The following is a 25,493-nucleotide window of genomic DNA, read 5'->3' on the forward strand; positions in this document are numbered from 1 at the left end:
ATTCCCTCAGGAACTTGGCTTTTTAAATATGAATGTCATGAGAGTACAGGATCTTCTAAAAAAATAAGCATATTGTGATAAAGTTCATTATTTTCTGTAACGTACTGATAAACATTAGAATTTCATATATTTTAGATTCAAATACACACAACTGAAGTAGTTCAAGCCTTTTATTGTTTTAATATTGATGATTTTGGCATACAGCTCATGAAAACCCAAATTTCCTATCTCAAAAAATTAACATATTTCATCCGACCAATAAAAGAAGTGTTTTTTTTTTTTTTTTTAAATAGTCAACCTTCAAATAATTATGTTCAGTTATGCACTCAATACTTGGTCGGGAATCCTTTTGCAGAAATGACTGCTTCAATGCGGCGTGGCATGGAGGCAATCAGCCTGTGGCACTGCTCAGGTGTTATGGAGGCCCAGGATGCTTCGATAGCGGCCTTAAGCTCATCCAGAGTGTTGGGTCTTGCGTCTCTCAACTTTCTCTTCACAATATCCCACAGGTTCTCTATGGGGTTCAGGTCAGGAGAGTTGGCAGGCCAATTGAGCACAGTAATACCATGGTCAGTAAACCATTTACCCGTGGTTTTGGCACTGTGAGCAGGTGCCAGGTCGTGCTGAAAAATGAAATCTTCATCTCCATAAAGCTTTTCAGCAGATGGAAGCATGAACCCACTTTTGAACCAATTATTTGAAGGTTGACTTTTTTTTGTTTTAAAAACCCTTTTCTTTTATCGGTCGGATGACATATGCTAATTTTTTGAGATAGGAAATTTGGGTTTTCATGAGCTGTATGCCAAAATCATCAATATTAAACCAATAAAAGGCTTGAACTACTTCAGTTGTGTGTAATGAATCTAAAATATATGAAAGTCTAATGTTTATCAGTACATTACAGAAAATAATGAACTTTATCACAATATGCTAATTTTTGAGAAGATCCTGTATATTACTGTTTATTTTTGCAAATAAGTTCTTATAATCATTGATAGTACAATGAGAAAGGAATAAAAACCCAAACTGAAAAAAAGAAACCTTTATTTCCAAATAAATATTGTCACCATACATTAGGCCTGAACGATTTTAGGAAAAAATTGAATTGAGCGATTTCTGTCAAAAATTGCGATTTCGATTTGATACAAGATTTCCTTCAAATCAAGCTTTGTTCCCCCTCAGTGCTTGTTTGTTCCCCGTCTGTCCCCCTTTCTCTCCTTGTGCCCCCTTTGCCTCTTTATGCCTACTCTGGGTCTCTCTCTTGCCCCCTTTGTGTCTCTGTGCCCGCTCTATTTCTCTCTGTTTTTCTCTCTGTGCCCGCTCTGTCTCTGTGCCTCTCCGTGCCTCCTCTGTCCCCCAAGCTGCATCAGTTCTGGACATAGCTTCCAGCACAAGTCCAGCGATGCCCGTCTATCCACTTCGCCTCCTGCAGGTTCTAATGCACAGCATACTTCCTGTATATCATGTGACATAGAGGAACCCAGAGTTTTGCCAAGCACAAGAGCCGGCAGACGGCGATAGAAGACGGACAGCGTTGGACTCGTGCAGAAGGGATGTCCAATGCGGTGCCCCCCCCCCCGGGACTTTGGGGAAGTTTGAAGCCACTTGTTCAAACTTCCCCATGTGGAAATGACGTGATCGCGATAATTGCCACTTTGACGATTCCAAAATTGTGATCTTGGTGATCACGATTTTGGTTTAAATTCGATTTATCTTTCAGGCCTACCATACATTGTGCTAGGAACATAATCTGTACGTTGTAATAACCTGGATGGATAAGCAAATAAAATTTGTGGGTTTAACTTACAGTTAGCACTGTTTATTGTAAAGCTATAATGGACTTGATTCACAAAATGGTGCTAAGTGTTAACACGCTGTGAAAAGTGCTTCCCGCGAAATTTTGAGTGAAAAAGCGATTTCCGCGCTCAAAATTCGCGGTCAAATTTTTTGTGCTTTAAATGGTCCAATTCGCGCGATAAATTTGCGTTATTGTGCGAACGGTAACGCTGCGCGAACATCGTTTTTTCATGCGAACACACGGTAAAACGCTCGAAAACCTAATAGTTATCACTGTTTTGTGAATCAAGCCCAATGGATGTAAATGGAGAAATTGTGTTTCTTTGATTTTTTTTTTTCCCCCCTTATTTTCCCTCTAAAATGCATTAAAAAAAAAAGGTAATTACTAAACAAAAAGATATCACTCGCTAAAAGCCTAATTTTGTCCTGAAAAAAAATATATCCCTCATTTCAGTGTGATACGTAGTAATAACGTTATTAGCGAATGAATGAGAGCAGCGCTGGTATGTGAAAAGTGCTCTCGACCTGAAGTGGTTAATATTTTTCTGATGAGTAAAAAAAGAAAAATACTTTAGAAAAGTGTGCTTTCTAGTACTAATGCAAGCACATACTGTAAATAAAATACAAAAAAAACTGTAAAGGGAACTTGAACTGAGAGGGATAAGGAAGCTGCCATATTTATTCCCTTTTAAACAATGCCAGTTGCCTGGCTTTCCTGCTGATCCTCTGCCTCTGATACTCTTAGCCACAGGTATCAAACACAAGGCCCCCGGGACGAATGCGGCCCTCCATGCCATTTTATGTGGCCCTTGAGTTTCAAATGTGCATCGTTGTAACCAGTAAAAGTACAGCACACTGTCCTCCCACTCAGAGGAGCGCAACGGTGACCGTTTCTGGCTGAAACGTTGGGCCAGATTTATCAAAGCATCACTTACAGTTTTTTCTTCTTAAAGAGAACCTGAACTGAAAATAAAAAGTCAAAATAACCATACACAGGTCATACTTACCTCCTGTGTATTCTACTCCTCACTCGTCGCTGGGGACGTTCCTGCAGGGTTTCCTGAGCTGCCATTGGGCAGCTCTCTCTCCCTGGCCGCGCCCCCTGCCTCTCCCCCGCCTCCCTGCACTCTGTAAGAGACAACCAGTCTCTCAGTGCAGCTACGTGACCCAGAGGTCACGCAAGTGAAAGTGGGCCACTGCGGCCCAAGGGAGCGGCAGTTTTTACGGCTACCTGATCTGCTCAGCCCCGCAGATCAGGTAGCCTAATTTTTGTTTCATTTTTTTCAGACCACCTCGGGCTCTCTTTAAATCCTAATAAAAAATTTGGCCCGCGACTTAGACTATGTTTTAGATTTTGGCTCCATACATGTTTGTGACACTTCTCCTGTAAGCTTTAGCCCCTGAACAAGCATGAAGCAGATCAGATGTTACTGACTGAATTCTGACTAGATTAGCTGCATGCTTGCTTCAGGTGTGATTCAGACTTCTGCAGCCACAGAAATCGGCAGGACTGCCAGGCAACTTGTATTGTTTAAAAGGAAATAAATATGGCAGCCTCCATATCTGTTTCACCTCAGGTTCCCTTTAAGGATTAGTGTGTTGTGAACTGAAGAGATGACTTGGTTTGTATCTACATCTGCAGTGTCCGAGGCTCAGCGGATACAGAGCGTGACTCTGAAAACTTTGGAAGGGATGGAAGATGTGGAGATCCCCGCACTTCCTCAGGCAGCCAGCGGGGGCACCATTATAAACAGCCTTTACGCCATGTGCAACAACTGGCAGAGACCCAACGCAGTGGTGAAGGGCCGCTGCCTGCTGATCTCCCGCTCGCGCTTTGAGGTTGAGATCGGGTACCACGTCGAAGTCATCGGCCTCTTCAAGCAGATGAGCTCCCGGAATTATGGTAAGAAACCAGCTTCTTTGCTAATAAGACGCGACCAATAAGATGCTAGACTTACCAAAACATAAATCTCTCATTCTGACCTGTCCAACCTCAAATAGTGTTTGTTAAAGGAGTTGTCAATCAACTCCTGCTTCCCATAGTACTACTTACCCCAGGCTTCCTCCAGCCCCTGAACAGAGGCGCCAGCAGAATAAAAACAACAATTAAAAGTTTTAAAATATGCTGGGGAGGCAGTGGTGGACTTACCTCCGAAAGCAGACTAGACTACTTGTCTGACATAAATAAACACTTTATTAGTACCCCAATAGATGCAACGCGTTTCGCAGGACCAAGCCCGCTTCATCAGGCAATAAAACAGGGGACAAAACAGTAGCTCTCAGGTAGCACATATAGCCTGACAGAGGCGCTATATTATTTATGTCAGACAAGTAGTCTAGTCTGCTTTCGGAGGTAAGTCCGCCACTGCCTCCCCAGCATATTTTAAAACTTTTAATTGTTGTTTTTATTCTGCTGGCGCCTCTGTTCATCAAAGTCATTATAGTGTCCACCCTTGGTGGAAGGGGGACCCACCCTTACCTTTCTTCTATCTACAGAGAGCGACTTCTTAACCCTGAGTGAGGACAGGTCTAATCTCCTCACCTGCATTCACAGTGGTTGCCTCAGCGGTAACCCTTGTTTGTGAGTATAACCTTCTCACATTACATTATCCACTATTGTCCTGAGCATACTACACCATATTGGGCTCTCGGTGTCTTTTTCTTATCTTTCCTCCAGCCCCTGGCAACCTCTATGTCCCTCGCTGCAGCTCCGCTGGCTTCCGTTCCACGACGGTGTGCAGGACCATCTCCAGGTTGTCCTCTACTGCCCCTGCCTGAGCGCCGCTGTCAATCACCTCCACGCAGGGCCGGTCCACCTGTAAGGTGGGTTCCTCCGGCGGCAAAGTCGGGACACAGCACCCGCGTGGCTGTGGGTGTGTGGGGCCGCCGAGCTGGATGGGGCAGCGGGCAGGAAGGGGTTATTTGGCACAGTGGCGGGGAGGGGGGTCGGATCCCCCCTCCTCCCTTACCCTCCCCCAATCTGCGCTCCACCTCCAGCTATTAAGCGCAGCAGCAGCGTAGTAATATCAGGCAATGGGCGGGGATGACTCACCTCTTCCGTGTTCCAGCGTGCATTCCGCTCTCGTCACTGTAATGCCGTCCACTGTGCTGTAAGTGGACGGCATTGCAGGAAGTGACGACAGCGTAAACAGCGTAAACTAAACCTCAACATAAAGTGTCCCTGTCATACCTTTCAGTACCCAAAAAACGAACAAATGTAACAAATGTAACAGCAAGGATCACAAAACCCACAATGCACGCGCACTCCCGGCTGCGGATTCGGTACCCAGGCAATCAGTGTATCGGGCTATGGTGCCCGATCACTGATTCCTCTCCCCCGCTGAAAAAGCGTCAGCCTCTCTCGGAAGCTGTGCTTTTTCTGGCCGTTCCCTCCCCGATGCGTCACTCTAAGCGTGTGTTACGCTTAGAGTGACGTCATGTAAACAAACTCATGGCCGCCATCTTGTGGCCAAAAAGTAAAACTACAACTAAAATGAAAAAAAAATTAAAAACAACACACAATTACATTATAAAACTATACTTTACATCCCACCCTCCCAAAAATACCCAAATAAAATGTTTAATATAAAAAAACCCACCATTACAATAAAAAAACAAAAAACATGTAAATATTTACCTAAGGGTCTAAACTTTTTAAATATCAATGTAAAGATGAAATATTTCTATTTTTTTTTTTTATTTTAAACTTGTAAATAGTGATAGATGCAAAACGGAAAAAATGCACCTTTATTTCCAAATAAAATATTGTCGCCATACATTGTGATAGGGACATAATTTTAACGGTGTAATAACCGGGACATATGGGCAAATACAATACATGAGTTTTAATTATGGAGGCATGTATTATTTTAAAACTATAATTGCTGAAAACTGAGAAATAATGAATTTTTTCCGTTTTTTTTCTTATTCTTCCTGTTAAAATGCATTTACAGTAAAGTGGCTCTTAGCAAAATGTACCCCCCAAAGAAAGCCTAATTGGTGGCGGAAAAAACAAGATATAGATCAGTTCATTGTGATAAGTAGTGATAAAGTTATAGGCTAATGAATGGGAGATGAACATTTCTCACGTGAAAACGACGGAACCTGAATGGATTAAACACCCCCCTCCGCCAGTGGATTGTTCCAAAAATTCAAATCATGTAGTATTTAAGGTGGGAAATTTAGAAAGCGTTCCATTGTTCATTATATGCCTGGTTGTTTAAAGAGGCCCTGTAGTGAGGCCATATAGTAGAGTGCAGGGAATTATTCAGGATACCCACTTTTATGGTAATTTTCCTAGTTTGAGCATCAGAAACCCTTTCTGTAACTATACATTGCTGTATATTGGTATGTAGTCTAGCCTTCCCAGTGATGTCATAGCCTAGGCTATTTAGCTTCTGATAGACCAGGTATATTTTGTACTGCTTTCGGAATTCTCAGTAAACTAACATTCCGCGGTGATGCACCTGACATGACTAAATATGTCACCATTTGATTAATTTCAGAATGTAAATCAGGGAGAGCAAAGGTTTTACAATGAGCAAGCACTGACCAAATAATTTATAAAAACAATACTAAGACATTTTTATTATGCTATTTTCACTACACTTCCCCTTTAAGCATCTCAAACTTAGAGGAATTAAAGGGAACAGGTTTTCATATGGCTAAGATGGAGTTGATGGACTATCACTGTATGTCATTACAGTAATTAGATCGCACTGTTGTGGTATGGAAAGTGCTGCAGAGACCTCCGTTACTACGTTTTGAGAGACCCCTCCCCTTCCCTTTTCTCTCTTTACCCGAACAATGGGAGGTGTCTAATTTGTATTTACCTTTCCCCCGCCCACCCTGACATGCCCAAAAAGGTGCAGGAAAGACCCGTCCACAAGGCTGAGGAAGGACACTCCCAGTGCATTGAGATGAATGGGAACGTTCAGTGTTTATCGTTATATGCAAAGATTTGCAGGTGATTCCTGAAATGCTAGTAGAGCCCAGCCGCGGTTTTGTTCAGTGGTCCCCTTTTCCCTCTACAGTATACAAGCCAAACTCCGGCCCATGGGCCAAATCTGGCCCTCGGAGACATCAGATTTGGCCCTCAGGTGGTTTCCTCACTTTGCATTATGTTCGGCCCACTCTAGACCACCAGAGTAGCTAAAGCTTGGAAGGTAAGCCATAGATCACCAGAGAAGCCATGTGGGGAGGGGGAAGCACTAGGTACCAGGGAACTGTATAGAAGAGGGCCACTAGACACCAGGGAACTGTATAAGGTATGGATGGAGGGGCTATTAGACACCAGGGAACTATATAAGGGAGGAAGGGGGCCACTAGACATTGAGGTTGGCCCGTGACTTTGTTCCAGAGCTCGATTTCGGCCCACTTTGTATTTGATTGACACCCCTGCTCTAGGGCATTGCGTAGCGTCCAGCGTCGGTTGTGCTTGGCGGCACCATGTCCCCCTTTATAATTGGCTAAACTTGTCCCTGGCAGTCGCCTTTGTGAACCGCCCCTTACTTTGACATTTCCCAGCCATGTCTTCTGAAGTCTAAGGACCCTTTCACACCGGTGCGGTATTTTTACGGCACTCTACTGCAAGGAAAGTCTATGGAGGTTTTCATACTACCACAATACAGCGCGACGGAAGCAACCTTTTTGCCGCATTCCCGAAGCAGGGCCAGAACTACGTTACCGCTGCGGTACTGGACTTGCGGCGATCTGCGTCATCCTGGAAGTCATGTTAGTCTCTGATAATGCGCTTCTTTGAACACGTTAGCGTTGCGGCACTCCTGATTGGAAGAATATTATAACAATATGCTTCCGCATACCCGAAGCAGGAAGTGACAGCAAGCGTGCAGCAAGTCCTGTTAGGCCGGTGGCCAAACTGGGAACACTGTGCAATAGCGCGGTGTTCCCCGAAGGCCTGTTTTTGGTGGTGCGATGGGAGCGACGCACTGCACTGGTTTATAGTGTGAAACCAGCCTCAGGCGATACGCTTAATGTTGTTTTATCTCTGTTGTATTTTGTTTACTTTCTCCGGTTTTCGTTTTGTATGTGGTGAAGGGAAGAACGCGATCCCCGCCTGTGACGTGGGCATTAGTCACAATTTGGGCAAGCGAGACACAAACTAATATTAAGAGAGGCTCTGGCGGTATTAATCAGCCGCTGCGTGCCGGCCGGTGTAACCGAGCGGCGTTTGACTGGCACTCTGGGCCGTGATGAATGCCCGCTCCCTTTTCTCCCGACTTCGCTGGCGAGGGAAATAACGGTACAGCCATTAAAAAGGCTCGTCAGGGCTGAACAATAATGTACGAGGGAGGGAAGTCTGGCTTTCCGACAAGGCGCTGCGTTCCGCACATAAAACAATACGCTCTCGAGAGACAGAAGCCGACCGCTCAGGCGTGACCTGAAACGGGGGTGAACGGTTCAGACATGACGCCATTTGCATTTTACCAGCGTCAGACGTAATAAAAATCCACTTATTGCAGCAGTCTGCGTAAATGCTTTATTGCCGAGAGCAGAGCGCTAATAAAATGGAGCGCTGACATCACGCGGGGCGCTGGCTTGTTCACCCGCCAGGGGAGCAGACTGACTGCTGCTTGTACATTCTCCCGGAGTCTGTCAGAGCTTCATCCCGCCTTATGAAAACTTGTGAGGAGAGCATTATCTGAGGCAGCGTTCAGGAAAATCACATGTTGCAGAGAGACTGGGGGATGAAATCAGAGGTTAAAGTGTACCTGTGAGGAAAAAAAGGTACTTTAGTATTCTACCGTCTGAAGAGTTTGGCAGTTCCTTGTTTAAGTTTTGTTTGCTTTACTACTAAGATTTAATGGGACTCCGAGCACCTCTCATGGGCATGCCTTTAAGACTCCGACCAGTACTGCAAAGTACTTAAAGATGCATAGCTTTCTGTAGCTGGTGCTCTCCTTCGTTTGAACTGCCGTTCTACACCAAACAGTTTTCGTTCGATTTCAATTTAAAAATCGCGGCTGCCATCTTGGCTATGTTATAACTTCTGGGTCTCACCCCTGTTTTCTCTGTTAGAGAAGTGCATCACTGAAAGAAGCAGGAAGAGGAAGTGACATGCATGGCCATTGCAAGAGGCTCCACCAGAGGGGTCATAGCACGACTTTGTTGGAAGTCGTCTGGCTTAAAGGCATGCCCATGAGAGGTGCTCGGAGTCTCTTTAACCATTTTTAAAAAGCTGAAAGTCCTGCCTTTTTTATTACACCAGGATCTGTGTCAGTGTAATGTTTCATTGACAAGTTAAAGAGTTTGAAGGAGGGGTCCCTGCATCTTGGCTGCACAAAGCGTGATTGCAGAAGTACCGGACAAACCCGACATTGATGATCAGCAGCGCCCCCGGAGGTCGTCTTCTGTCGCAGGGTTCTCATTACAGAAGAGGAAGGAGCAGACAAGCTATACACCCTCCTGACCTCTGTGTGTTACTGGCCGGGGCTGGAGACTATTAAAATGTAGCAGCCCAACTATACACCCTCTTCACCTCTCAAGTTGCAGGGGACACCCCTCCTTCAAAACCCTTTAACTTGGCAACGGAGCAATACACTGACACGGGACCTGGTGTAATGGAAAGCCAAGACTTTCAGCTTTTCAAAAAGGGTTAAATCTTGGTAGTGGAGCAAACAGAATTTAAACAAGGAACTGCTAAACTCTTCAGTCCAGAAACTCACTAGGAGCGATTTTTCTGAGCGTTTTGCTATTTGAAAACTCTTGCTAATGTACTGCTGTGGGTGTGATCCCACTAGAGAGATGTGATTTTATAAAAATCCCCCATAGCATTGCATTAGCAGGAGCTTTTTCAAATCACTAGCGATTAGAAATCACTCCTAGTGGGGTTCTGGCCTCAGAAGGTATAATACATAAGTACTGAAAAAAAAAAATATTAAAATGAGATATTTACCTCAGTATAGGTGGCCATTTTTACAAGGTGAAAGTGGTCCTATTTCGTTTTGCTTTAAGAGGAACTTAAGCTAAAAGGGGGTAAAATAAATCAATACACACAGTGGGTTGCAAAAGTATTCGGCCCCCTTAAAGTTTTCCACATTTTGTCACATTACTGCCACAAACATGCATCAATTTTATTGGAATTCCACGTGAAAGACCAACACAAAGTGGTGTACACGTGAGAAGTGGATCGAAAATCATACATCATTCCAAACATTTTTTACAAATAAATAACTGCAAAGTGGGGTGTGCGTAATTATTCGGCCCCCTGAGTCAATACTTTGTAGAACCACCTTTTGCTGCAATTACAGCTGCCAGTCTTTTAGGGTATGTCTCTACCAGCTTTGCACATCTAGAGACTGAAATCCTTGCCCATTCTTCTTTGCAAAACAGCTTCAGCTCAGTCAGATTAAATGGACAGCGTTTGTGAACAGCAGTTTTCAGATCTTGCCACAGATTCTCTATTGGATTTAGATCTGGACTTTGTCTGGGCCATTCTAACACATGGATATGTTTTGTTTTAAACCATTCCATTGTTGCCTTGACTTTATGTTTAGGGTCATTGTCCTGCTGGAAGGTGAACCTCCACCTCAGTCTCAAGTCTTTTGCAGACTCCAAGAGGTTTTCTTCCAAGATTGCCCTGTATTTGGCTCCATCCATCTTCCCATCAACTCTGACCAGCTTCCCTGTCCCTGTCCCGGGGGGAGCATGATGCTGCCACCACCATATTTGACAGTGGGGATGGTGTGTTCAGAGTGATGTGCAGTGTTAGTTTTCTGCCACACATAGCGTTTTGCATTTTGGCCAAAAAGTTCCATTTTGGTCACTTCTGATCAGAGCACCTTCTTCCACATGTTTGCTGTGTCCCCCACATGGCTTGTGGCAAACTGCAAACGGGACTTCTTATGCTTTTCTGTTAACAATGGTTTCCTTCTTGCCACTCTTCCATAAAGCCTAACTTTGTGCAGTGCATGACTAATAGTTGTCCTATGGACAGATTCCCCCACCTGAGCTGTAGATCTCTGCAGCTCGTCCAGAGTCACCATGGGCCTCTTGACTGCATCTCTGATCAGCGCTCTCCTTGTTTGGCCTGTGAGTTTAGGTGGATGGCCTTGTCTTGGTAGGTTTACAGTTGTGCCATACTCCTTCCATTTCTGAATGTTTGTTTGAACAGTGCTCCGTGGGATGTTCAAGGCTTTGGAAATCTTTTTGTAGCCTACGCCTGCTTTAAAGGGAAGGTTCACGCAGGAGCTGTAAAAAATAGAAATCCAAATCCACTTACATGGGGCTTCCTCCAGCCCGTGGCAGGCAGGAGGTGCCCTCGGCGCCGCTCCGCAGGCTCCCGGTGGTCTCCGGTGGCGATCCCGACCTGGCCAGGCCGGCTGCCAGGTCGGGCTGCTTCTGCGCTCCAAGTTGCGTGTCACTTGTGCGCGCTGACGTCATCGGACGTCCTCCGGGCTGTACTGCGCAGGTGCAGAAGTTCTGCGCCTGCGCAGTACAGCCCGGAGGACGTCCGATGAAGTCAGCGCGCACAAGTGACACGCAACTTGGAGCGCAGAAGCAGCCCGACCTGGCAGCCGGCCTGGCCAGGTCGGGATCGCCACCGGAGACCACCGGGAGCCTGCGGAGCGGCGCCGAGGGCACCTCCTGCCTGCCACGGGCTGGAGGAAGCCCCAGGTAAGTGGATTTGGATTTCTATTTTTTACAGCTCCTGCGTGAACCTTCCCTTTAAATTTCTCTATAACTTTATCCCTGACCTGTCTGGTGTGTTTTTTGGACTTCATGGTGTTGTTGCTCCCAAGATTCTCTTAGACAACCTCTGAGGCCGTCACAGAGCAGCTGCATTTGTACTGACATTAGATTACACACAGGTGCACTCAACTGTATTTAGTCATTAGCACTCATCAGGCAATGTCTATGGACAACTGACTGCACTCAGACCAAAGGGGGCTGAATAATTACGCACACCCCACTTTGAAGTTATTGATTTGTAGAAAATGTTTGGAATGATGTATGATTTTCGTTCCACTTCTCACATGTACACCACTTTGTATTGATCTTTCACATGGAATTCCAATAAAATTGATTCATGTTTGTGGCAGTAATGTGACAAAATGGGGAAAACTTCAAGGGGGCCGAATACTTTTGCAACCCACTGTAGCAAAGTGAGACATTTAAAATAGAAGAGAGATCAAGAAATGATTGATACTCACCGTGCAATTTGTTCATGTTGTTTGATTCATAATCAGCCTGCAAGTCATCATCTTTACTACTGGCAGACGTGAAAAAAACAGCTCCAACTGCCATTGCCTGTAACCACATACATGTGCACAGAGGGAGATACTGGTTACTTGGCAGTTGGAAACAGCTGTTATTTCTTACAATGCAATGAGGTTCACAGACAGCAAACTGGCAGGACCTGGGCCATGACATCACACTGTGGGAGGGGTTTTACTACAATATCAGCCATACAGACCCACTGATGATCTATTTGAGAAAAGGTAGAGATTTCTCGCGGGAAAGGTGGTATCAGGTACTGATGGGGATAAAGTTCAATCCTGGGTTAAAGTTCCATTTTAAAGCAGGATTAAGTGTTTTCCTACTTTTTTTTACCCATACAGTTATTATATTTGCTTGTACACCTGTATCATCGACAGTTTAAAAATTACAAGTTCCCAGACTACAGTTTATCTGCTCTGAAAGCTGCCATTGTCATTTATTGCATAGCAGCTGTATTTATATGTTATGCCTGGTACACGGCATGCTAATTCATGTCAGATTGACAGGTCGAATTGATAATTTCCAACAGGTTTCCGATTGATTTTGTGCCAAATCAAATGGTAAATCAATAGGAAACCCGATCGGACATGGCGGAAATTATTAAATCGACCCGTTGATCTGACGGGAAATGTAATTTCTTGTCAGATTGACTGGTCGAATGATCATTTCCAGCAGGTACAATCTGATTTCCGATCATTTTTCGGATCGATTTTATACAGAAGGGATCAGAAAAACGATCGGAAATCAGATTGTACCTGTCTGAAAATATCGATTCAACCTGCCTTTCTGATGGGAAATTGCATGGTGTGTACCGGGGCATGATGTATCCACTGAGAATTTGTCTTCTGTGTACACTTTCCTGGCATTGTTTCAGCTGAACACAAACAGGATGTTTACTGTATTTATAGTGGCAGATAAGGAAACACAAACAAGATAATGTAATCATTCCCTCAACTTCATATTCGGATTTAGGCTTCCCACTGAAGAAGAAAGTGCTGTGTTTTAACAGTTTGCACGCTGTTCTGCTACCATTTTTTTCTGGTAGTAGACTTTATGCTGTAAAGAATCATCTAGAGCCAAGAAGAAATGCTTGGTTTTCATACCACTAAGTAGGGGGATATGGAGGCTGCCATATTTATTTCCTTTTAAACTATGCACATTGCCTGGCTATCCTACTGATCCCCTGTCTATAATGCTGTCAGCCATAGACCCTGAACAAGCAGGCAGATCAGGTACTCTGGTGTAAAATTGTATGTGATCAATATATGAAATCGATAGTTAAAGATAACAGTGGAAAATCGTCCCATGTACCCTAAACCTGGCAATAAGGTTCTAATGTGTGCACACTTACCGTATTCAGAGATAAAGATAAAATTCTGACTGTTTGTAAAGGTCTTGAATTGTTTGAGGTTAGACTATTTTTTTATCATAGGTGACAATGCAGGTTACTTGGTAGGGAAGTAAAAACCTAATTTTCATTGTTTTTTCTTTGCAGATACGAAGACCAGAAAGTGGAGCTTTTTGTTGGAAGACTACCAGAAACTGAGTGAGCTGCTTTTCTATTGGTTCAGATTATTTTACCTTTGTTTCAATGCAACCCCCCCTCCCCCGCCCCCGATATAGAGGTGTCCCCTCCATTCCCACAATGGTGAGATTTCCCTGCAGTGTTTTGTCTCCTCCCCTCCCACAATGGTGTGCGATCCCTGCATTAGTTTGTGTCTCCTCCCCTCCCACAAAGGTGGGATCTCCCTGCAGTAGTTTGTCTCCTCCCCTCCCTTAGTGGTTAGATCTCCCTGCAGTAGTGTGTGTCTCCTCCCCTCCCACAATGGTGAGATCTCCCTGCATTAGTTTGTGTCTCCTCCCCTCCCACAATGGTGAGATTTTCCTGCAGTGTTTTGTGTCTCCTCCCCTCCCACAATGGTGAGATCTCACTGCAGTAATTTGTGTCTCTTCCCCTTCCACAATGGTAAGATTTCCCTGCTGTAGTTTGTGTCTCCTCCCCTCCCAAAATGGTAAGCTTTCCCTTCTGTAGTTTGTGTCTCCTCCCCTCCCACAATGGTGAGATCTCACTGCAGTAATTTGTGTCTCTTCCCCTTCCACAATGGTAAGATTTCCCTGCAGTAGTTTTGTGTCTCCTCCCCTCCCACAATGGTGAGATCTCCCTGCAGTAGTGTGTCTCCTCCCCTCCTACAATGGTGAGATCTCACTGCAGTGATTTGTGTCTCCTCCCCTCCCACAATGGTGAGATTTCCCTGCAGTAGTTTTGTGTCCCCTCCCCTCCTACAATGGTGTGTTATCCCTGAAGTAGTTTGTGTCTCCTCCCCTCCCACAATGGTAAGCTTTCCCTTCTGTAGTTTGTGTCTCCTCCCCTCCCACAGGGGTGAGATCTCCCTGCAGTTGTTTGTGACTCCTCCCCTCCAACAATGGTGAGATCTCCCTGCAGTAGTTTGTGTCTCCTCCCCTCCCACAAAGGTGGGATCTCCCTGCAGTAGTTTGTCTCCTCCCCTCCCTCAGTGGTTAGATCTCCCTGCAGTAGTGTGTGTCTCCTCCCCTCCCACAATGGTGAGATTTCCCTGCAGTAGTGTGTGTCTCCTCCCCTCCCCACAATGATGAGATCTCCCTGCAGTAGTTTGTGTCTCCTCCCCTCCCCACAATGGTGAGATCTCCCTGCAGTAGTTTGTCTCCTCCCCTCCCCACAATGGTGAGATCTCCCTGCAGTAGTTTGTCTCCTCCCCTCCCACAATGGTGAGATTTTCCTGCAGTGTTTTGTGTCTCCTCCCCTCCCACAATGGTGAGATCTCACTGCAGTAATTTGTGTCTCTTCCCCTTCCACAATGGTAAGATTTCCCTGCTGTAGTTTGTGTCTCCTCCCCTCCCAAAATGGTGAGATTTCCCTGCAGTAGTTTTGTGTCTCCTCCCCTCCCACAATGGTGAGATCTCCCTGCAGTAGTGTGTCTCCTTCCCTCCTACAATGGTGAGATCTCACTGCAGTGATTTGTGTCTCCTCCCCTCCCACAATGGTGAGATTTCCCTGCAGTAGTTTGTGTCTCCTCCCCTCCCACAATGGTAAGCTTTCCCTTCTGTAGTTTGTGTCTCCTCCCCTCCCACAATGGTGAGATCTCCCTGCAGTTGTTTGTGACTCCTCCCCTCCAACAATGGTGAGATCTCCCTGCAGTAGTTTGTGTCTCCTCCCCTCCCACAAAGGTGGGATCTCCCTGCAGTAGTTTGTCTCCTCCCCTCCCTCAGTGGTTAGATCTCCCTGCAGTAGTGTGTGTCTCCTCCCCTCCCCACAATGGTGAGATCTCCCTGCAGTAGTTTGTGTCTCCTCCCCTCCCCACAATGGTGAGATCTCCCTGCAGTAGTTTGTGTCTCCTCCCCTCCCCACAATGGTGAGATCTCCCTGCAGTAGTTTTGTCTCCTTCTCCTCCTCACAATGGTGAGATCTCCCTGCAGTAGTGTGTGTCTCCTCCCCTCCCCACAATGGTGAGATCTCCCTGCAGTAGTTTGTGTCTCCTCCCCTCCCCACAATGGTGAGATCTCCCTGCAGTAGTTTGTGTCTCCTCCCCTCCCCACAATGGTGAGATCTCCCTGCAGTAGTTTGTGTCTCCTCCCCTCCCCACAATGGTGAGATCTCCCTGCAGTAGTTTGTGTCTCCTCCCCTCCCCACAATGGTGAGATCTCCCTGCAGTAGTTTTTGTCTCCTCTTCTCCTCACAATGGCGAGGCTTCCCTGTAGTAGTTTGTGTCTCCTCCCCTCCCACAATGGTGAGATCTCCCTGCAGTTTTGTGTCTCCTACCCTCCCACAATGGCGAGGCTTCCCTGTAGTAGTTTGTGTCTCCTCCCCTCCCACAATGGTGAGATCTCCCTGCAGTTTTGTGTCTCCTACCCTCCCACAATGGTGAGGCTTCCCTGTAGTAGTTTGTGGGTTTTGTGATCCTTGCTGTTACATTTGTTCGTTTTTTGGGTACTGAAAGGTATGACAGGGACACTTTATGTTGAGGTTTAGTTTACGCTGATGCAGCGGGTTGCAGTTGCAGGAGATCTATGGAAGGTGTGACAGGGGCTTTTTAAGGACACCCGAGGTGAAAATAAACAAATTAAATAAACAATTGTATCTATCCTCCTCCCTCTCCTAAAAATGACTTTTTAAGATGTTCCACAGTTTTATTTTATGTTTAAATCTACTTTTTTTTACATTTTTTTTTACTGTTTTATTGTTTTAGCTCAATGACACATTCATTGAAGTATGCCAGAGCTAAAATCTATGAACTATTGACCCTATTTATCTCTTTCCTTGTTTTCAGAAGCCATTTTCTTCTAGGAACGTGCTTCGTAGCTGTAATTTCTTATCAGTGAGGGTCACAATGTAGTCTGACCCAGTTCTGACTCAGACAGGAACTGCCACCTACATACCTGATATTTAACTCTTACAGGCAGAGAAAGAAAACAAAGGAACACAGCATAGTTATTTGTGTGCTAGGCGCTGTAGATACACATGTCTATCTCATCATGTCACCTCGGGTATCCCTTATGCTGCGGCTCGGTCTGTGCTGTTGTACAGAAGGTGTGACAGGGTCTCTTTATGTTGCGGCTCGGTCTTGCTGATGCAGCGGCTTGCAGCCCGGTCTGTGCTGTTGTACGGAAGGTGTGACAGGGTCTCTTTATGCTGCGGCTCGGTCTTGCTGATGCAGCGGGTTGTGGCTCGGCCTGTGCTGTTGTATGGAAGGTGTGACAGGGTCTCTTTATGCTGCGGCTCGGTCTTGCTGATGCAGCGGGTTGTGGCTCGGCCTGGGCTGTTGTACAGAAGGTGTGACAGGGTCTCTTTATGCTGCGGCTCGGTCTTGCTGGTGCAGCGGGTTGTGGCTCGGCCTGTGCTGTTGTATGGAAGGTGTGACAGGGTCTCTTTATGCTGCGGCTCGGTCTTGCTGATGCAGCGGCTTGCGGCCCGGCCTGTGCTGTTGTGCGGGAGGTGTGACAGGGTCTCTTTATGCTGCGGCTCAGTCTTGCTGATGCAGCGACTTGCGGCCCGGCCTGTGCTGTTGTGCGGGAGGTGTGACAGGGTCTCTTTATGCTGCGGCTCGGTCTTGCTGATGCAGCGGCTTGCGGCCGCAGGATTTGTACATATTTGCTCTGCTAAATGGAGCTTGTGAAAAGGAAGTTTATCTCCAGAATGACTTTATTTTTCAAATAATTGTTTATGAAGCTTAACATTCCTCTCCACCCCCTGCCTGGCGCGGCCGCCGCTCTGTCAGACTCCGATAAAAAGGTCGTTTTAGGCTACGCAGTGATTCACGCCGGCCGACTCCGCGCTCCATCCGTGGTTTTTTTATCCTCCTCTCTGTAAAAAGTCTCTCGCTGTAATAAGCTGGGAAATTGCAGCAATTATTTACCTCCTAATTTCATCTGAACCGTATTCAGTGCAGGGTCGTAAACCTCTGCGCGTTTTGTTTCTGCCGTTGTCAGCACGTTTAACCCTGTATCTGCTGAAGGTCGGTCCGCCCTATCTGCACCTCCCTGTGGCGAGGATGGCGCTGCTGCGAACGGTCGGGGGTCCGCATTTTGTTTTTATGTGGAAGGATTAGCGGATCGCTAAATCATAGCAATTATGTTTTTCTGAGAACTGTTTAGAAGATTCCCGGGAGAGGACGAGGACTGTGCGAAGCCCGCCATCTCAAAATGATGCTATCCCCCCCCCCCCCCCCCTAAAATAAGATAATGGTCCTGTTTTCCTGAGGTTATCCGAGGCTGCAGACATCAGGTGATGTGATTGGTTCAGCAGACATGGCCTGGATTTCGGTAAAGTTCACGCTGTGAATGTTACCGGCATTAATTCACCTTTCTTCAGGCAATCTTTGCTATAGTTCAAGGTGACCCAGGCAGGAGTTGGAGACTTTTACTAAATAAAAACAGCCATTTTTTACTTTGTAATAAATTGGGACCAGGTTTGTTGCCCTAATTACCTTATCTCGCCTGCAGGACCAGAGTTGGGATCAAATGATTGGGTATTTTTTGGAACTTGAAATTAATTTGAAGCTATTGATCAACTGATTCTTTGATCGGTTGTTGAGCCATGGAACGTGCTGGAAAATATTGATCAGTTGAATGATGGATTGACATAGTGATGCAGTACGAGCTAGAATTTGCTCAGGAAAAGGAATGAGCCTTCGTACACTTGTGTAAATGTGGTTTCCAGCTTGCGAATGGCCAACGTACGAATGACGCAATGTTATAAACGGTGTGCCGCCACAATGGCCTGACTTTTGCGATGACTGGTACGGAAACTGCAGAGAGCTCTCGGGAGCAGCGTTGGACATTGTCCAACGTGAGAGGAGGCGCGGAGAATGGGAGTCATTGGCGGCAGGTCGAAGCACGGAGGGATAGGAAGAGCCACGGAGGGGACAGGAGGAGCTGCAGAGCGACAGGACATAAGCCACCAGAGGACGCTCATTGGGCGAAACATGTAGATTGGAGGAGGGACGCAGGAGGACCTACGGAGGGACAGGATAAGCCACAGTGGGGTCAGGAGGCACTACGGAGGGACAGGATAAGCCACAGTGGGGTCAGGAGGCACTACGGAGGGACAGGATAAAACACAGTGGGGTCAGGAGGCACTACGGAGGGACAGGATAAAACACAGTGGGGTTAGGAGGCACTACGGAGGGACAGGATAAGCCACAGTGGGGTCAGGAGGCACTACGGAGGGACAGGATAAGCCACAGGGGTGCAGGAGGAGCAAAGGGACAGACGGAGCCGTAGAGGGTCAGGATGGGCCACGGGATGCATTGCATGTAGACTGCTTGAGCACTTGCCCACTGGGCAACATGTATTGTATGCATGCACAAGGCTTGGGAACCTGATGTGAGAGGTATTTGGAGGCTGCCATAGCTTAGTCCTTTTAAGAGCCCTTTTCCAAAAGTAGTTTGTAGTATGAACCATTGTTCAAATGCTGCATATCATCACATAAAAGTAATTAAAAGGCAATGAAATCAGACCCATCCCACTACTCAGTATTAAACGGAACCTGAAGTGAGAGTGATATGGAGGCTGCCATATTTATTTCCTTTTAAACAATACAGATTGCGTGGCTGTCCTGCTGATCTTCTGACTATGATTCTTTTCAGCCATAGACCCTGAACAAGCATGCTAATTAGATGTTTCTGACTTAAAGGAGTCATCAGGCGATTATAAGGAAAATAAGTGCTACTTATCCGGGGTTTCCTCCAGCCCCAATCTCCCAGCATGCCCCTTGCTGCAGCTCCGCCGTCAGCCGTTTGCCGCCGCTGCCTCCCTAACCCCGGCGATGACGTCAGGCTCGGTTAGAGCGTACTGCGCAGGCGTTATGCGCTTGCGCAGTACGCTCCGGTCCACGTCGTGGTGATTGACAGCGGGCGCAGTACGGGCCGACCACCAGGTCAGCCTGACGTCATCGCAAGGGCCCGGGAGGCAGCGGCGGCGAACGGCTGACGCCGGATCTGCAGCGAGGGACATGCTGGGAGCTTGGGGCTGGAGGAAGCCCCCGGGTAAGTAGCACTTATTTTCCTTATCACCTGATGAGTCCTTTAAAGGGATACTGTAGGGGGGTCGGGGGAAAATGAGCTGAACTTACCCGGGGCTTCTAATGGTCCCCCGCAGACATCCTGTGTTGGCGCAGCCATTTACCGATGCTCCGGCCCCGCCTCCGGTTCACTTCTGGAATTTCTGACTTTAAAGTCAGAAAACCACTGCGCCTGCACGCCCGTGTCCTCGCTCCCGCTGATGTCACCAGGAGTGTACTGCACAGACACAGATCATACTGGGCCTGCGCTGTGCGCTCCTGGTGACATCAGCGGGATCGAGGACACGGCAACGCAGGCGCAGTGATTTTCAGACTTTAAAGTCTGAAACTCCAGAAGTGAACCGGAGGCGGGGCCGGAGCATCGGTGAGTGGCTGCGCCAACACAGGATGTCTGTGGGGGACCGTTAGAAGCCCCGGGTAAGTTCAACTCATTTTCCCCCGACCCCCCTACAGTATCCCTTTAAGTGTGACTGAAATAATTGCATGCTTGTTTCAGGTGTGTGATTCAGACACTACTGATTCCAGAATAACCATCAGGATAACCAGGCAACTGGTATTGTTTAAAGGACAACTGTAGCAAGAGGGCAAGAGGGCAATAGAGGCTGCCATATTTATTTCCTTTTAAGTAATACCAGTTCCCTGGCAGCCCTGCTGATCCTCTGCCTCTAATACTTCTAGCCATAGACCCTGAACAAGCATGCAGCAGATCAGGTGTTTCTGACATTATTGTCAGATCTGACAAGATTAGCTGCAAGCTTGTTTCTGGTGTGATTCAGACATTACTGCAGCCAAACAGATCAGCAGGGTTGCCAGGCAACTGGTATTGTTTAATAGGAAATAAATATTGCTGCCTCCACATTTTTTTTAACTTCAATGGTACTGTAATCGCTTAAAGGTAACCTTAAGTCTGGCAAAAAAAATGACATTTATTCACCTGGGGCTTCCCACAGCCCCCTGCAGCCGATTGGTGCCCTCGCCGTGTCTCGGAGATCCTCCCGTCCTCGCCAGCGACCACTTCCGGTGTCGCCATCACCGGCCGACAATATCGCCCCCTATGCTGCTATTGCGGCCATGAGGCCACAATAGCAGCATAGGGGGCGATATTATGGCTGGGAACACGAAGAATCACTCGCGGTCCCATGCCTGTCGGCCGGTGACGGCCAAACCGGAAGTGGTCGCCGGCGAGGATGGGAGGATCTCCAAGACACGGCGAGGGCACCGATCGGCTGCAGGGGCGACGGGGCGGGATGACGTCATGGACGTCTAAGGGAGTCTCAATCCACCCCTTAGCGCTGTCTGGCGCTGATAGGCCAGGCGGCGCAGGGGTCTGGGGGGGGGGCTCTACGGCGGCGTGGATAGCGGCGATCGGGCGCGGGGCGGCGGTGATCGGTGTGCTGGCGCAGCTAGCAAAGTGCTAGCTGCGTCCAGCAAAAAAAAAATTACGCAGAGGGCCTGAGAAAACCTCCTGCGTGGCTTACCGCCAGGAAGGTTAATAGAGGGCGGTCTTGCCGTCTAACAGTCTCCTAGCAGCGATCGGCGCAGGCGTGCAATCTCCTGCTAGACACGCCCCCAGGACTGCACGCCGAGTGGCGTTATGTGGTCCTGGGGCTGCCGCCGCGTCCACGACAATTGGCGTGGAGCAGTCGTTAAGTGGTTAAGCTAATAGTTGGATTTTGCGTAGATGAAGTTGTTGTCTGGAGTCAGTAATTTTTGTTGTACGATCCCCTCTTAACTCGTAGCTTCTGCTGGAATTACTCTTTAGTTCTCGCTTTTGTCCAGACAACCTCTTTATTATATTTTTTTGTGCGGATCTCTTCCTAGTGGAAGAATTACAGGCCGCGTTTTGGCTATTGGCACTTTTATCTCCAGAGTGTTTGTTCTTCCCAGTAAGGAGGCTTGCAGACAATCACAGGCACGATGTGTCACTGACGCTCATTGTCTACAGGCCTCTTTGTCACTCATTAAAAAAGCTGTGAACCTGCGTGACTCCGAAACTATTTGTAGGTACCCTTCAGCTGCCTCCCGATCGCCCTTCATGTCCGCAAATGAAAGGACGTCTCTCTTCCCTTTTTGTCCCATTGTCCACCGGCCCCATCTGAGCCGCTGAAGACGCTTTCATGTTTGTTTTTTAAGAACATGCAAACATGAAAAGGGCCGCTGAATAATGACCCGCGGATGCCTGAAAAGCCGCTCGCCGTGCGTCTGCGAGGGTCAGCGTTTAGTCCGCACTCCGCCTCCCTGGAAAATGAACGCGGCCGCGAGCTCTCGGAGCACAAAGCGGCTCGCTGATATGATTACGGGTTCTTAGGAAGCAAAAAGGGTTTTGTGTTTTTTACGTTTGCGCACTCTGTGTCGCTCCTGCTCTGGCACGGCCGGGGGTAATTTTCCACGAGCACAAGAATGACGGTAATTGGAAAGCTACCCTGTGTTTTCATACTTACCAGCATATTTTACAACAAAAACAGAACAACTATAAGTGGCTCTGTAAGCTTGCATCTAGTGGCGTGCGCAAACAAGACCGCTTCGTGGTGGTTAAGTGTTTAGTGCGCTTATACTGAAAGGTGTATACAATGATTTAAAGAGGAACTGCAGTGAAAATAAGATAATGAAAAAAAGTGCTTATTTTGTACAATAATATGTATGAATGATTTATGATGATTTTGATTTTATGTATGATTGTTTGGACATTGTAAAAATCTTCCCTCTCCCTGATTTACATTCTGACATTTTTCACATGGCGACATTTTTACTGCTGGCAGGTGATGTCAGTGGAAGGAGATGATACGTTTGGAAACAGCTGTTATTTCCCACAATGCAACAAGGCTTCCACTGTGTGATGTCAGAACCATAGTCCTGACATCATACTGTGGGAGGGGTTTTACTACAATATCAGCCATACAGAGCCCCCTGATGATCCGTTTGAGAAAATGTAAAGATTTCTCTTGGGAAAAGTGATATCGGCTACTGATTGGAATGAAGCTTAATCCTTGGTTAAAGATCCTTTTTTAAAATGAGGCCCTGAACAATAATGCAATATACTTGTATTATTATTTTACTACATTTTGATTATTTGTTTTAGAAAAAAAAAAAAAAAAAAAAAAAAAAAAAAAAATATATATATATATATATATATATATATATATATATATATATATATATATATATATATATATATATATATATATATATATATATATATATATGTATATATATATATATATATATATATATATATATATATATATATAAAATATTATAGCCGTTCACACTTTGCAGGAAGCAGGGCCGCACTTCTGTGCCGTCCACAATAAACCCAGGCATTAGGCCTGACTGATTTGAAGGAAATCGTGAATCAAATCAAAATTGCGATTTTGGACAGAAATCGCTCAATTCATTTTTTCATGAAATCGTTCAGGGCTACAGTGTTCTCCCCAGAATTTTTTTCCAGCCGGGTGGCATGAAAAAGTAGCCAGGTGGGGCAAGATGAAAGAATGCAAGGCCAGTGCTTCTCTGCACATTTCTGCTTACAGCAGAGGTGGAGTTGAGCTGATGACAGCCGGGTGCTCACCAAAACTAGCCGGGGGAGCACCCGGCTAAAAGAGCCTGGGGAGAACACTGGGGCTACCGGGCATTGTGGTACGCTGCGCCGGAAGTGCCCTATCTAACGCGCTTCCATACCTAAGTTACCTTGGGGCTCCTATGTTGGACCAGAAGTTATGTAAGTCTATAGTAATGCGCCGTCTTTAAAAAAAAAAACCTGCCGCAGTTTTTAGCTTTGCGCATGCACGGAGACGTATGTTAGAAATACATTTACACGCACGCCATGAACATCGCTTCCTGCTTGGCCGGATGCCAGACGGGAATTACCGCGCCTTAACTGTTTTTGGCGGTGCGGCCGCCACATCTGCAGTGTGAAGCCGGGCTAAAGGTCGGGTAGAAAGGCTCATACGTGTGTCTGTATGTACAGTTTTCTAGAACAATGCCCGGTCTTCTCTCAAGCATTTGATTGCAGCTCAATGACTGACCACTGTTTGTAGTGGACTTCTGCATCTTTCTATGGAAAGCTAATGGACGCTTACAAAGGCACAGTGGGCAATTAGCGATGTGTAGCTGGAGGACGAGATCCACAAGTCCGAAGGCACGCAACTGGGGACAAGTTAATGACCTCTCGCAGTACCGCCGCAATCGATGGCACAGCTGGAGTAAATCTCTCGAGCCCTTTAACTACCGATATCCCTGCTGTGCGGGCAATGAAGGCCGACGCCTGTAAAGATGCGTTACGTTAATAGGAGGAACTCACAGATATGCTGAACTGCCCTGATTATCTACCAATGGTAAACTCGTGTTTTAAAGGGGACCTGAACTCTTGCACAGAACAGAAGGAAAATGCAGAGAAAAGCACCCTGTGTGTATTTAGAGAGTTTAGCCGGTCTAAATCCCCCTCATCTGTGACTAATCACAACTGTAATTAGATCTCTCAACTGTGTCAGCTGGCTTTCTCAGCATAGCACGTAATTTGTAAACACAGGATGTTAACCCTAGGTTTGCTTCCATGAAAGCAGAAAATGGCCACACTGCAGATTTATTTCAGGATTTGTATCAACTGTAGCAAAGAAATGTTTTTCTTTAAAGGTTATTAATGCTGTTGCCTGTCTTTTAGAACAGAGAGGAAGTTCTGAGTTCAGGTCCGCTTTAAAGGGAACCTGAACTGAGAGTGATATGAAGGCTGTCAAATGTAATTCCTTTCGATCAGTACCGTTTACCTGACTGTCCTGCAGATCATTCTGGCTGCAGGAGTGTCTGAATCGCATACCTGAAACAAGCATGCAGCTAATCCAATCACCTTTCAGTCAGAAACCCCTGATCTGCTGCATGCTTGTTCAGGGGCTATGGCTAAAAGTATTAGAGACAGAGGATCAGGAGGCCTGCCAGGCAACTGGCATTGTTTACAAGGAAATAAATATGGCAGCCTCCGTATCCCTCTCACTTCGAGTTCCCTTTAACGAACTTTCAGTCTGTGATGTGTTTCCTGAGCACACATGGAAAACGAGGCTCGGTCACCCGAGCTGGATTTTGGGGGGGAGGGGGGGAGAACTCAGTAGTGAAAGGGTTACGCCCGCGTGGTTTAACAAGTCTCCTGGCTTGCTTTGCAGTGGAAGCCATTCTCCGCATCCCATTGGTGGAAGTGGAGCCCCTCCCCAGACCGGTGGTACAGGCCTTCGCCCCCCAATTTGAAAAGACGTCTTTGACTCTCCCCGAGGTCCCGGACGCTGATCTGTCTTCTGTGGATGAGAAACTTGTCAGCAGTTTGATGCCGTTTCAGAGGGACGGCGTCTGGTAAGTGCTAGAGATAGAATGCTGTAAAGTATTATTCTGTTACATGCAGTTACCGTATTTTTCGGACTATAAGACACACCCAGACGAGGCCAAAAAAACGGAGAAAAAAAAATATATTTAACCTGGTGCGTCTATGGTCCAGGTGCGTCAAGAGGGCAGCTGGGACACCAGAGGCAGGAGGACACCAGAGACACAGTGCAGCAATGGACACAGGAGGGCAGCTGGGACACAGGGGAGTCAGGAGGACACCAGAGACACAGCACAGCAATGGACACAGGAGGGCAGCTGGGACACGGGAGGCAGGAGGACACCAGACACACAGCGCAGCAATGGACACAGGAGGGATGCACTGGACACAGGAGTGCAGCTGGGACACAGGGGAGGCAGGAGGACACCAGAGACACAGCACAGCAATGGACACAGGAGGGCAGCTGGGACACAGGGGAGGCAAGAGGACACCAGAGACACAGCGCAGCAATGGACACAGGAGGGATGCACTGGACACAGGAGTGCAGCTGGGACACGGGAGGCAGGAGGACACCAGAGACACAGGGCTGCAGAGGAC

General features: G+C 46.8%; 1 protein-coding gene and 1 long non-coding RNA gene across 3 annotated transcripts in view; one reads left to right on the top strand and one right to left on the bottom strand.

Moving 5' to 3' along the window:
• SMARCAL1 (SWI/SNF related, matrix associated, actin dependent regulator of chromatin, subfamily a like 1) overlaps positions 1–25,493 on the top strand; it is an 80,763-nt gene that overhangs the window by 7,546 nt on the left and 47,724 nt on the right. For both annotated transcript variants that reach the window (XM_068246088.1, XM_068246089.1), the window contains exons 4-6: positions 3,440–3,700; positions 13,532–13,582; positions 24,745–24,928. In XM_068246088.1, the coding sequence (XP_068102189.1) occupies positions 3,440–3,700; positions 13,532–13,582; positions 24,745–24,928 (496 nt within the window). The remainder of the gene's footprint in view (positions 1–3,439; positions 3,701–13,531; positions 13,583–24,744; positions 24,929–25,493) is intronic.
• The window catches only part of LOC137525188 (uncharacterized), a 66,742-nt gene continuing 53,269 nt past the window's right edge, over positions 12,021–25,493 (bottom strand). The window contains exon 3 of the long non-coding RNA XR_011022886.1: positions 12,021–12,066. This is a non-coding gene — a long non-coding RNA (uncharacterized lncRNA). The remainder of the gene's footprint in view (positions 12,067–25,493) is intronic.

This window comes from Hyperolius riggenbachi, chromosome 7 (genome assembly GCF_040937935.1).
Source record: "Hyperolius riggenbachi isolate aHypRig1 chromosome 7, aHypRig1.pri, whole genome shotgun sequence".
Lineage (NCBI taxonomy): Eukaryota > Metazoa > Chordata > Amphibia > Anura > Hyperoliidae > Hyperolius > Hyperolius riggenbachi.